Source organism: Alternaria alternata, assembly GCF_001642055.1.
Source record: "Alternaria alternata strain SRC1lrK2f unplaced genomic scaffold CC77scaffold_4, whole genome shotgun sequence".
NCBI classification, from domain to species: Eukaryota; Fungi; Ascomycota; class Dothideomycetes; order Pleosporales; family Pleosporaceae; genus Alternaria; species Alternaria alternata.
Window position 1 is genome coordinate 5,186 of NW_017306193.1, and position 13,020 is coordinate 18,205.

At 45.5% G+C, this 13,020-nt stretch overlaps 3 protein-coding genes across 3 annotated transcripts; 1 reads left to right on the forward strand and 2 right to left on the reverse strand.

Moving 5' to 3' along the window:
• Positions 1–5,892: 5,892 nt before the first annotated feature.
• CC77DRAFT_1038119 (alcohol oxidase) lies at positions 5,893–8,019 on the reverse strand (the record flags this gene model as incomplete). Its single annotated transcript, XM_018527096.1, has 2 exons — positions 5,893–6,172; positions 6,209–8,019. The coding sequence occupies 2 exons, from the start codon at positions 8,017–8,019 to the stop codon at positions 6,169–6,171; spliced, it is 1,815 nt and encodes a 604-aa protein (XP_018388965.1). The 3' UTR covers positions 5,893–6,168.
• Positions 8,020–8,550: 531 nt separating this feature from the next.
• CC77DRAFT_611698 (FAD-binding domain-containing protein) lies at positions 8,551–10,451 on the reverse strand. The gene is made up of 2 exons (XM_018532436.1): positions 10,038–10,451; positions 8,551–9,982 (listed from the first exon to the last, which is right to left on the reverse strand). The coding sequence occupies exons 1-2, from the start codon at positions 10,221–10,223 to the stop codon at positions 8,573–8,575; spliced, it is 1,596 nt and encodes a 531-aa protein (XP_018388966.1). The 5' UTR covers positions 10,224–10,451; the 3' UTR covers positions 8,551–8,572.
• A 1,077-nt stretch (positions 10,452–11,528) lies between these two features.
• On the forward strand, positions 11,529–12,929 carry CC77DRAFT_1047404 (hypothetical protein). Its single transcript, XM_018527494.1, has 5 exons — positions 11,529–12,005; positions 12,078–12,149; positions 12,210–12,288; positions 12,350–12,565; positions 12,616–12,929. The coding sequence occupies exons 1-5, from the start codon at positions 11,574–11,576 to the stop codon at positions 12,795–12,797; spliced, it is 981 nt and encodes a 326-aa protein (XP_018388967.1). The 5' UTR covers positions 11,529–11,573; the 3' UTR covers positions 12,798–12,929.
• The last annotated feature ends 91 nt before the right edge of the window (positions 12,930–13,020 follow it).

The window sequence follows — 13,020 nt, forward strand, 5'->3', positions numbered from 1 at the left end:
CGCAGCACTTAAATAAGAACTTTCTTAACGTCCAGTTAATCCGCAGGTTGTGTTCTCGTAACTAGGGAAGTCCTAATATAATGTCGTAGGTAGCTAGTCCAAAGACGTCTAGGTCTAACTTCTTATAGTAATTCTAGATGCTAAGCGTCACTCTAGTAACCTCGTGTGTAATCTAGTTACCGCCTAGCATAGGCTAGCCATTAGCAACATGTAGTAGGTAGCTTTCTTCTTTCCTTAGTAGTCTTAGTCTAGCTAAGAAGACTGCTTAAGCAGAAAGGTAGTTTGCTTATAATCCTAAGTCCACTAATGCCTGCATCTGTTTTCCGTTAAGCTCTACTAGGAGCATAAGGAGTGTTAAGGAGTTTATGCTGTTAATCTCCTTTCTAGGGTTAGGTGTATCAGGCGTCCGTCTAAAAAAGACTGTGTGCTGTAACCGTAAAACTTCTTTGCGACTATGTGTAGTTCGCACTTAATATTAAGGCACGTGTACTAAGAGGGCTAGTTGCACTCCTATGCACTAGTTCCGTCCTCTAGGGTCTTCTGCTGCGTAATATGCATCTGCAGGGTTTCTTGTAGGTCTTCGTAACCGTAAAAGTATAGGCAGTGTCTCTTATCCTATAGGTGTATAGCGCATTAGTCCTTAGGGCAATCAAACTATTAAAAAGCACATACTAGCATTCCCGCGTACTTGTGTAAGAAGTATCCTAACCCACTTTTGTTAGAGTAGTAGATAGTGCACGAGTCGTAGGTGCACGCCGTCTAACTCAGCTTATTATGTAACAGGTTCCTAAGGTCGTGCTAGTAGTAGGTTTCTGTTTCGTGTTTCCTTTATTTGTTGTTACGTCGTAAGCAAGCATCAGCACGTTCTTACCTTCTGTGCTGCCTTTCTGTCGCTACTTGCTTGTAGGCTATAGCAGCGTCGACATCCTTACTTCTCTAGTAGCAGTAGGACTTATACTCCTTATCCGTTATCTAGCTCTCGTGAGGGTTAGTTTGCTTCTTAATTTCCTTATAGATTTCTTGTTTCTCGCTGTTAGATAGGTAGTGCGTAGGTTCTTCCTAGGAAGCCTTAGCTTTATATGCCTATCTAAACAGTTCTTCAGCGTTATAAATACCCTGTGTCTTAAGTTCTTTAAGGAGTCCTTAGTACTCCACAAATTTCTCAAACTCGTCGTAGAATTAGTCCTTAGTGTCAGGGTATTTGTATTCTAGCTTGCTAAGTTGCTAGCGTAGTACACCTAGCTTAAAGTCTAGGTCTGCTAGACACTAAATAACTACCAAATTGTCGCTAGCAGTAGGCTTGTCCTATACCTGCATTGCGCAATTAATCTAGTCAAGTTCGTTAGGTGTTAGTAGGAATTTTACAATGTCTGCAGAGAGGTTTTCTTTCTTATGCTCCACTTAGCAAGACAGATTGTAGAAGTCCTAGCGCATTGCTGCTATAATGTCTAGTGTTTTGTACGCGTACTCGATAGGTAGTTTATTTAAGTATCGGAGTAGCTAGTTGATCTAAGATAAAAGTGTCTTCATTTGTTCTTCTAGAACGTATAGTGTAGAAGGTCAGTTCCCTTCCTTAAATATAGCCATTTTGCCGAACTTAGTCTAGTTAATTTCTGTGACCTCCAGGTCCTCAAAGGACTCTAGGTCAGAGGTATCTTCGTTAGAAGATAGTTCTTCTACCTTAGTAATGGTAAGGTCTTCGAGGCCGTCAATTATCTCGTCGTCTTCCACGTCTAACTTAATGTGTAGTCGAGTAATAACATTCTATTCCTCAGTGTCGTCGTAGGGTGCCGTCCGGCGAATAACATTTAACTGTCTAGTCACCTTGCCTTAGCTGCAGCAGTCCCGCTTTATGTAGCCTTCCTTGCTACAGGCGTAACAAGTAAACTTCTTCTTGTTGCCTTTATCGTGCGAAAACTTAGGTTTTCTAGGTCCCTTATTAAGGTTGTCGAGGTGCATAGGCTTAGGTCCGTTAGTTTAGTACTAGCCTAGGATCCAGGGCGTGTAGCTTCGCTGTCGTCCCTAATTAGGGTACGAACGTCAAAATAGTTGTCTCTGTCGAGCGTTCGTGTTCTAGAGTGCGCGATTCCCGCTATATAAGCGTTCTTCTAGCATAAGCTCATAAAGCTCGTTGTCTACTCAGATAGCCTCGGCTATAAGTTCGTTAAGCGTATTAAGGCTAGATCCACTTCTTATAAGTTCTATGCGTACAGCTAGTTTAAGACCTTGTTTATACATCCGCATCAAAGCAGTATCGTCCTATTCGATTAGCGTCTAGTACTGCTAGAATTCAGTCGTGTAGTCGGCGGCAGATCTAACTTGTTGTAGTTTCTAGATCTTCTGCTTAGCGATTACAGATTCTTTAAAAGGTAAAAATACTTCTCGCATTTTAGTCTTAAATGTAGTCTAATCCTCGATAAGGTCCTTGTTTCCTCTATTAGTAATAGTGTCATCTATGTAACGTTGGATAAACGGGTTAGCCTATTTTTCTGCGTCTCCTTAGAAGAAAGTAGAGGCCTAAACAACCTTATCCTCATCTTCAATCTTGTCTCCTTTAAGGTAGAAGTATCGATCAACTTAGAGTAGCTATATCTCGAGCTTATTGCGATCACCATAGTAGGTGTCGGGTTTATTAGCGCGAACGTTGGTTCCTCTAGAGGTCTAGGAATTAGCAGGGGTGTCTATTGCGGTGTTACTTATCTTAAGGGTGTTTAAAGTGTGAAGGTTATCCTTAGATAACCTAAGAGTTAGTTCTTAGGGAATAAGTAAGTGCGATAGATAGGGTAGGCGTGATAGCACAATTAGTAGATCGATGTAATATCACGAGGGGTTGTATAAGAACAAAGTATAATCCTTAGATTAAATACTAGAGTCTTGTACAAAGTTAAACACACTAAGCTATAGGGGTTCAGTGTCTAAGCTATATACTAATAAGTGCTGCGCTTAGTATTAAGCGTGTAAGTGCTCGTTAATAAGCGATACAGTGCTGGCCCCAGTTATTAGCTAACTAGTTCTGCTCACTGCTAAGCACCTATTCCAGGCCTAGCGTGTGTCTGCTCACCACTAAGCAGTCACGTGACCTTAGCGTAGTTGCTGTGCCGCAATCCTTCAACTGTGCCGCTTAATCCTCTAAAGTAATTACGCTTACCCCCGTCTCTTCCTAGGTACAGATCGTAACACTAACGCACTATAGTTAGACATCTTTATAGACTTTGTTATAGGCTTACTAGTCTTAAGAGACCCTGTTACACAAGTATTTTACAACGCAATTCTTGTAGTAGTTAATTGATTTACAAAATAAGCTGAGTACATCGCCTTTAGAAAAGATTTTACGGTAGTACAGCTAGCACATATTATTAATAACTAAATTATTAGATATTACAGCATCCTAAAGTCAATTATTAGTAATAGAGACAAGCTCTTTACTTCTAACTTTTAGACAACACTATTAGCCGCGATTAGAATAAAGAGAAAGCTGTTAACAGCCTATTATCCGCAAACTAACAGACAAACCAAACAAACGAATCGCACAATAAAAGCATACTTAAGAATTTATGTTAATTAACAGCAAAACAACTAGGTATTACTACTGCCTATAGTATAGATAGCATACAACAACAAGCTTTTAGAATCTACAGGACAAACACTATTCTACGCAAACTACAGAAGATATCTAAACCTCTTTACACAAACATTTCCTAGTCTAAAGACAGAAGCAGCTATTGCCACCGCTAATAAGCTAAAAGAAGTACACAATTTACTAAAGAAAGTACTTAAGAAGGCCTAACGCTAAAGCATTTTATATATTAACAAGAAACGAAAAATAGCACCTTAGCTAAAGAAAGGGGATAAAGTTTATTTGCTTACGAAGAATCTTCGCACTAAGCAACTAAATAAGGGTCTTAACAACGTTAAGGTTAGACTATTTTTAATTCTAGATTAGAAGAGACTAGTTACTTATACACTTAACCTTCTAGCCGACGCAAAAATCTACCTTAGATTCTACATTAACATGTTAGAACTAGCAGACCTAGAAACGCTACTACAAAAAACCTTCTACTTTAAAATAGAAGAAGATAACGTCTTCTAGATCGAGAAAATCCTCTAACACTAAACTAAGAGCAACAGCAAAAAATACCTAATTAAGTAGTTAGGCTACCTAAACAGCGAAAATACATAGGAGCCGGACATACATCTTAGCAATTGTCGCCAGCTAGTACAAGACTACTACTAGAGCCTTAAGAACCTAAGGAAGTAGGCACCCCGCCTAACAAGGATTCTGCATAACCGTGCAACGCAACCGCCGCATTAATACCGCTAAGGGTAGACCACATTATAGGTGAAAACTCTATGCTAACAGAGGCAGCAGGACAATCAGGAACCTCGGCATTCACCTTATTACCCTCTATCTCTATCTCTAACGCAAGGCACAACGTCTTCTTGCGCGCACGCTCCTGCGCCTGCGCTAAAATCTTCTTATTTTGCAGAAGCCTAGAAATAACTTCTGCTAGCAGCTTTTTATCTGCATCCACCTTCGCTTAATACTTCTTGCGAGTCTTATCTAAAGACGCCTAGAACAGGTTCACACAAGGCTTCCCTAAACGAGTACATTTAGCACACTTTAACAACAAGTTTAGCATAACGTAACAAACGCAGTTCTTAATAAAACACTTATTGCAAGCGATTTTAGCGACTGTATTAGCGTTAAGAATTTCTTAGTAAAGACAGAGCTAACGTTTACAGGACTCAGAAGACATAACGAAGCCCTAGCCTTATAATAAGCTGCGGGGCAACCCCGCTTATAAGCTAGCGACACTACTAGTTAGGTAATCTAAGGACAAATCTAGGAGAAAGGGGGATAGTGTTACGAGTAACAGCTACGGGCTTTATTATTAGACACAGCGAGACAAAGACTGTATTGCTAGGCGCTAGGCCGCCTGAGGGAAGGCTAGGTTACGTGACTAATAGTTACGCTAAGGACTATCGCTAGCCCTGCGCGCGGCTATCACCACTACTAATAGTCGCGAGCGCGACTATTATAACTATTACCTTAGTATATAATATTAGGCACTGAACCCTTATAGCTTAGTGTGTTCAACTTCGTACAAGACTCTAGTATTTAATCTAAGAATTATACTTCGTTCTTATACAACCCCTTGTAATATTACATCAATCTACTAATCGTGCTATTACACCAACCCCGTCTATCGCACTCACTTAATCCCCGAGAACTAACTCTTAGGTTATCTAAGGATAACCTTCACAAATCTGTTTTTACTAAATCTACTGTGCAGTCCCACTACTTATAGCTCTAGACTAGATGTAGGCTATTGCCGCCGAAAAGGACGTACTGTGTTATCGCTAGATGCTAATGCAACTAGCTGTCTGTTAGGTAAGAAGGACACCGCCTAAACAAAGGCAGAATCTATGTAGTAATCGGACAGAAGAGAATAAGACCTTCTAATACATAATAGGGAATTAGCACTTTGCTAACATAGCAGTTTGCATTTATTAGCTACCTTATCGTTAGGCGCCTAAGAGGGTGCACTAGTACGCAGCAGGCATTACGCGCTAACAAAAGCTATATATGCATAGCGTGCTTATTAGCGCGTATTGTCTGCTGCACATCAGCCTAACTGTTAGAGGCGTCTAGGGATAAAGCAGCTACAAATTTAGTAACTCCGGATTTCTGTTTCCTAGTTCTAGATACCTACTTACCGTAAACAGAGAATTTAAGGGCGTTTGTGGCAACTAGACAGGAGACAATAAGGCTTCCCGTCCGCTTAGCTATATACAAGCAGTGTACCGGCGGATTAGTAGTTAGGTAGGTGACCACTAGCGAATCCCTGCTGTTGTATGTTTTTGTCTACCGTTTTTTTGTTTTTGCGTCGTGTTTCGTGTTCATGTATGAATGAACCTGTAAAGTACTTCGCGACTCTTCGCCCCGTCTCCAAAGAAGGAACACGCAAGGCTTTTGATCGAGGTCATGTTTTTCTAGTATTGATTGAACTGCAAGCTAATCAAGTAGTCGTCTGAACTTATCTGCGGCGTGGAAATAGTTTGATGGAAAGATCGACTCCACCATCGGGCATATTCGCAAATTCCAAGCCTACACTACAGCCCACGATCTTGAAGTTCCTCCCTACAAGGCAAACTCCGATCTTTAGCTCAACTGAACCTGTCTCAGCGTGTCAAGAAAGTGAATTACGCTTCTGTGCAAATGATCTCAGCTGCCTTCTCGGCAAAAGCGTAGACGGCAGTCAAGATGTTCCCCCGTGGTACGATTGGCAACACACTTGCATCGCAGATCCGCACATTCTTTGTTCCATATACTCTTAGCCGCTGGTCAACCACACCCCCTAGATCTTCTCTCATCAGTGAACATGTGCCACATGGATGGTAGTTGGTTGCTGAATTGATTGGGAGAATTCCTTTCGCATCCTCAAGTGACGATATCGGGTGGGGAAAGCTTCGAGGAAGCCGGGTTCCCTTCGGCTTTAGCATGGCAGCAAAGGTAGGTTGCTGGAAGAGTCTCTCGATGAGCCGCAAGTGACGAGCCAGTATCTCTGTATCAAGGGGATGAGAGAGGTAGTTGAACTTGATGTCTGGCTGATGCGAAGGATCAGAGGCGATATGGCAGCTTCCACGTGAGAAAGGATGGGCCAACATGGCAACGACAGTTACGTAGTTGCCATCAACGACAGACGGCGTGCCTTTAGGAAGTGAATCAGCGTCTCTATGGCGCTGTAAGCGCAGCATGAAGCTTGTGGCTGTCGCTTCGCTGGGGCTTTCAACCGCCTTTTGAATGATGGAATACTGGGCTTTCAGACTCGGGTTACTCTCTTTTTCTACCCAATGCTCAACTATCTCGACGAGCTCCTGCGTCTCAGACGGGGTTTCCAGAATCTGCAGCGGTGTGAAGGCAAAACTATATGCTCCGCCTTCGGATAATCGACCAGTGTGACTTCTTTCATATTCTTCTAATGCAGCCTTCCGCAACTCGGGATTTCGTAGTACTTCGTCATGAGTAGGGATGTCGTCTTGAGTTTCGCAGGAAAGCCCGGCATTCAGGTGATCCTGCAAATTCTCACCAACTCCTGGAAGCTCGTACAGAACCGGGATGTTTGCGCCTGCGAGTACTTCTCTGGATCCGATACCTGATCGTTCCAAAATGGCAGGAGATTCAAATACTCCTGCGCAGAGGATGATTTCTCGACCACCGACAAAACGCTCCTCCCCTTTGTATGTGTAATGAACACCTCTAGCATTGAGTTTCTTGTCGGCGATCAAAGCATCATCAAACGCAACCTTATCGACCTTGATGCCAGTCATCAATGTTATATTGCCACGTTCCAAGGCTGGCTCTAGGAATGCAGTGCCTGCATGGCTTCGCTCGCCTTTTGAAGAGTCGATCGCATTTGTGACTGTGACGGCTCCGGGAGAGCTCTGAGTGAATCCCGAAGTATCTGTCGAATGGCCGAGCTCCTCAAAAGCTTTCAGCCAGTGAGATTGAAGGAGACCCATGGTGCACGGGTATGATGTCTGCACACGATCCACATCGTCATTGACTCTAGGCCTGGATTGTTCTGCCTGCCATCGGCTGTAGCAACCTCTCATGCCCTGCGAGCTCCATTCTTCGCTGCCCGGACCCGATAAAAGCTCTTCCGCGATACGATCATGCCACTCATGATTTGGAAAAACGACACTGTGACTATTGATTGCACTGCTACCACCCACCAACTTCCCTCTCGGATGCTTCACCCTCCTATTGTTCAAGCCCGGCTCAGGCGCGGAAGAATATTGCCAATCGTAGGCAGGGTCCGACATCAGCGTCGTCGATAGACCAGGTGTTTGGACTTTAGGATCATCGCGAATATGTTCTCCCGCTTCTAGGACGAGAATTCGGTGATCGGGTAGCTGCTGCGAGAGACGTGACGCGATCAAACATGAGGCTGATCCAGCTCCAACCAGGATGAAGTCGTAGACCTCGGCGTTATCGTGAAGGTTTCTGCCCGGCATTGTTCAAACAAATGTGGTGAATGTTGCGGGACAGAAAGCTGGAGGCTGCGCAGCAGTTAAGGCTACCAAGCAGTGAGGCTAAGCAGCGCGCTACAGTGTTAGCGGCAGATAAGCTTCACAGTATACTAGCAAATTTAGGTAGGTGTAAGTAGTGACCAGCGAGTCTCGTGCGCGCCTTATCCTTGTGGCGGCCATTCAAGAGGAACTTAGGCGCTAGCACCCCTGCTTCAGCAGTAGCGCTTATGCAATGCTCGCTAACATACAAGGAAATAGCATTGAACACAATGTCCGTCTTTGCATGTGTTCAATGGTGTTATGACCATGATTTTTTTTAAAAACCTTCTCTTGTATCTGGGTGGACATTTGCAAAAGATTCTAGAGTGCCGAACGAAGGCAGGCCTAACGAGGAGAGCGTTTTTGACAGCTCGTCAAGACGTATCCGCAAGGTTAGGTATTTTAGCCGCTTTCATTTCAGGCGTCCAGTATGAACCGCCGACATTATGCATGTGAGGGGTTCGCATTTCCATCGAATATTTACAAGGCAAGCTGCAATCTAGATAGTCTCTCCATAGGGCGCACCCTCAAGTTTAAAACCACCCGGCTGCAACCTTTGGAAGACAGCAGTCGGGTCGTATTTCTTCGCAATGGACTTAAGCTTTACCAGTTTCTCGTCTCCATAGCTCGGAATTACGTTCTGATACGGTCCAGCATAGTTGAGGTAAATGTATTTGGTGTACACATCTCGGTTCTTCGCCTCAGCCTTGGCAGCTTCCATGAAATCCAGTGCAGCCTGGCTCAGCTGATTGTCTTTAGACGCATCATCCCAGACCATAAAGAGTAAGGTGTGCATCAACGGGCCATCATCGGGAGAGAGACCGAGTGCATTACCGCCCTTCTTGCTCATCTGTTCCATAGCCGGTACGGTAAAGGCCTGGAAGGTCAAAGAACCCTGGTTGGCCAAGGGACCTACGTCCTTTTGGTGGCGTGATTGTAGCCAGCCCATGAAGTCGCGATCGAGCTTGTATGTAGCCGCCCAGAAAGCGTAGCGGTGGCCACCAGGCATCTGATCAGTGAGCATAACGGTGTCGTTTGCCAACGTTCTGTTTAGAGTATTTGCTCGAATCGACGGAATGTCAAGGTACGTCTTGAGGATAGCCGGTGGATTGCCCTCGTCAACAGGCTCGAGGTACTCCAATTGGATTTGTCCGGCTGCATTGCCGGCTGTCATAGCGAACGATAAAATCTGAGCCGATTTGGGATCTTCGGTAGCACTTTCAGCCATTGATGCAAAGGCATCGATAAGCGCAGGGTAATCAGGTGACATATGGACACGAGTCCCACCCCACATGGGCCCTTGAGGGATTGTCTCCAGCTCGAATCTAGTAACAACACCAAAGTTGTTGCCTCCTCCGCGAAGAGCCCAGTATAGATCGGGGAAAGCAGTCGGAGTGACTTTCAAAATGATTCCTGACGCAGTAACAACCTCGTAGGATGCGACATTGTCACAAGCGTATCCATAGATACTAGACTGGTGCGCAATGCCACCCCCAAGAACAAGGCCAAGGCCAACATCCGATGCCCGTCCACCGATGACAGCAAGGTTCTGCTCTCCAAGCTTAGAATAGACAGCTCCCCATCGATTTCCAGGTCCGATAAAAGCAGTCTTCTTGTTGCTGGAAAGAGCAATCTCGTTCATCGCCTCCAAAGTAACAGTTATGCCATTTTGGATGCTTGAAGCGCCAGGGAATGCGGTGTGTCCGCCTCCCTTGACTGCGAACGGACACTGCGTAAGACGAGAGACTAATATCATGGTCGATATTTCGATCGATTTAGAAGGTCTGAAAACGCAGGCTGGGTCGACTGAGGCTGCCTGGGATGACCAATACGCGCTTGTGAACGCATCATAGGAACCTGATCCGCTAGAGAGGAGCTTGCTTCCGAATATGAGCTTTAGTGAGCTACACTGTCCAATGAATGAGCTGACATGTTCTAGCAGGGGGAAGTAGCAGATTTCTTACAGCCTCAGTACACGGACTAGAAAGCGAACGCTTCTCATTCAATGCAGCCAGGTCGGGGAGAGCGGAGACGTTGACACCGTTAGCGATAAGGGCTTCCGTAACGTTAAAGTCAGAAGGCTCAAAGGCGTTTTGTGAGGCCGCACAGGCAGCAAGAGCTCCAAACGACGCAAGGATAGTGGCCTTCATGCTGACTAGGGCCAAGTGTTCGCTGATCTAAAACTCGCGGCATTCCCAGGCTATTTATTTCATGTTGCAGAGGCTCAGACCAACTGTGGGATTCGGCAGACTCTCAGATCTCCTTCCTCTTTGCGACTCGAAGGGCGTCTGGAGGATCGTACGTCGCTGTCTAGAAGAGCCGCGACAAACATCCACCGCTTAGCCGCATACCGTGCCGCACTTCAATTCTTCCATGAAGGCCAGCTAAGACGAATGAGTATACTTCAATCTCGGAGCATTAGCTCAACGAGAGTCGGGTGCAGGTATGCGCACTTCCGAGGGCTTGTGTGATGGGACAACCAAATAATAGCATCCGTTGATTAGTGCATTCTTGATGCAGATGTAGGCATGGATGGAAGCGAGATGCAAGGCGGTATATGAACCATCCTCGACGCGTTCCAGACAATCGATGAACTACTAGCTGGTGTCAGTTCGTCCGATGGCTTTGTGTGATACGCCCAGTCAATGCGCTGGGTAAGAGAGGATGTCGTAAGCTACCTAGGTATAGGCCATTGCCGCAAGAAGTTTCATCGCGTATTTCGGAGTAAGTGGGTGGGTATCCGCACGCCGAGACGGCGCTAAATCCGTGCCGTGCACCTGCGTGTACCTAAGCGGTATTTGAGCAACGCCACGCGTCAGCTCCTTGATTTCTTCGTGAAGGGATTGCTCAACTCGACAACAACGACGTCTTGCCTTTCCACAAGCGAGCTACACTATCGTGTTACAAGAAAATTGTATGCCTCGGCGGCAGGCGAGACAGGAGAGAGGAGCGGCACAGCAGACGCGTTGCGCAAGCAATGGTATCTTCAGGGACACTTCTCATATACGGAAGTATTTTGTTCTATTATCAATCTCAATGTGTCGTTCAAGCTTCCTTGCTTAAGAATGTCTAGCTCCGGTGTCCGGAATCCAGGTTACTATGTTTCTGGGTTCGTCCAGAGCCGGTCAGCGTCTGGCACTCGGCAACTTTGCCGCACATGATCTCAACAATACTGTTATCGTGCAAGAGAGTGTTTTGAGCGAAGGATATCGCAACTGAAGTAGGATCCCGGAAACTCTCGCCTAGCCATGGCTGCGTCTAAGCAATCAGCAACCGCGAATCCCAGACTGGAAATTGGGTATGGCCCCTTGATCAACGTGATCCCCTTTGCCGGTAAATACGTAACCTGACAGTGGTGCTTACGCCACATACCTGCATAGACTGGAACCGAGATGGCATCAGTTAACTACTAGGCTTCAAAGCACATTGCTCCGGACGATATTCTCCGTTGTATAGTTGCTGCTTCCAATTCGTTGTAAACCAATACCATCACAGCAAACATGTCGGCAAAAACAAATGGTTTCGCTCAAGGGACAGTCCTAAAGGTCGCATACTCTATGCTTGGCTTGACAAGTTCCGTTGTCCTTACTAGAATCGTTCTCAACATCCTCAAACCAAGAAGACTGACAGCTTCTGACTACTTTGTTTTCATCGCTTTCGTTTTTCACGTTACCAAGTGCACCCTTTACGTTGCACTATCACCCTACATGCAGAGGGTGTATGCCGTCTCAAATGGGGAAACAGAACCTTATCCAGAATTGTTACATGACAGGATTTTGATGGCCAAGATGGTCTTCACCGCCTTCTGCATGTTCTGGGCGATATTGTGGTCGATCAAGTTGTCTTTGCTCCTGCTCTATAGAAGACTACTGATTGGTATCTCTCAACGCTACACCGTTGTGTGGTGGTGTATAGCTGGAATCTGCTTAGTAGTAAGTTACCTACAGCATCACAAACCCAGCTTTCGAAACATCCGCGTATGACACAGCTGATATCTGGGACAGACTTTCGCTGGCAACTACTTCTTCTACTTCCAATCATGTGGCACTATACCCGGATTTTGGACAGGAGGATGTGTGAGTCTTTCTAGATACACAGTATGGAGAGGACTGCCTACTAATCTTGCTGCACTACAGACTGGTAAAGGTCCGCACAACACCCAACTCATCGGCCTTTACTACTCCTTCTCAGCAGATACATCGACAAACGTGATGAGTACGTCATGCCACTCTTTCTTTCAACTCAGGTATCATCTTCTCACTGACGACTTGTGTAGTCATGGCACTTCCGATATGGCTCACATGGAATCTCCAGATGCCACGCAGCAAGAAGGTATCAATATTGTGTCTCTTTGCAACGGATGTCATCTACATTCTCTTCGCCTGTCTCCGAGTCACTCAGGTTGCGATCAACGCAGCAAAGCCTGAAGCTATAGGTCAACCACTCGATCCTACCTGGCTCGCTATCTGGGGTATGGTGGAATGTTCTATCGGTATGGCAAATTTCTATCCGGCTATTCATGTCAATGCTCATTTCTATCAGCCGTTATCATTGGCTGCTGCCCTGCGTTCGCCGTTCTCGTCAAAGCTTTGCGACCGAAGAACTCATACGATTCACGTGGCTACCGGAGGCAGACCAATAGCAACTCGGATAAGAAAAGAGGGAGCAGATTGGAGCTCAATACAATTGGGTGTAAACGAGACCTGATAAAGGTCTTGGCCTAGACACGACTGACTTGCACTGGGCCGATGTGCATAGTAGTCAGGAAGAACTAAGAGCGAAGCATGACGGCATCCTGGTTTCGACCACAGTGATGCACGAACAAGACTCCATAGATGCTTTTGAAAGAGCATAGTAATACCTATGAGTTTGCGCATGTACGTCACTCCCCAACTACTCGATGCTGGGATCACCCCGTGAATTCTGCGTACCTATGCGTCTGGTCTG

Excerpts from the sequence above, each read along its gene's own strand:
- CC77DRAFT_611698 (XM_018532436.1), bottom strand. The coding sequence starts at position 10,223 with ATGAAGGCCACTATCCTTGCGTCGTTTGGAGCTCTTGCTGCCTGTGCG. Across the intron at positions 9,983-10,037 it reads CTAGTCCGTGTACTGAGGCT|TGTAGCTCACTAAAGCTCAT; the intron begins GTAAGAAATCTG and ends TTCATTGGACAG.
- CC77DRAFT_1047404 (XM_018527494.1), top strand. The coding sequence starts at position 11,574 with ATGTCGGCAAAAACAAATGGTTTCGCTCAAGGGACAGTCCTAAAGGTC. Across the intron at positions 12,150-12,209 it reads GATTTTGGACAGGAGGATGT|ACTGGTAAAGGTCCGCACAA; the intron begins GTGAGTCTTTCT and ends GCTGCACTACAG. Across the intron at positions 12,289-12,349 it reads TACATCGACAAACGTGATGA|TCATGGCACTTCCGATATGG; the intron begins GTACGTCATGCC and ends CGACTTGTGTAG.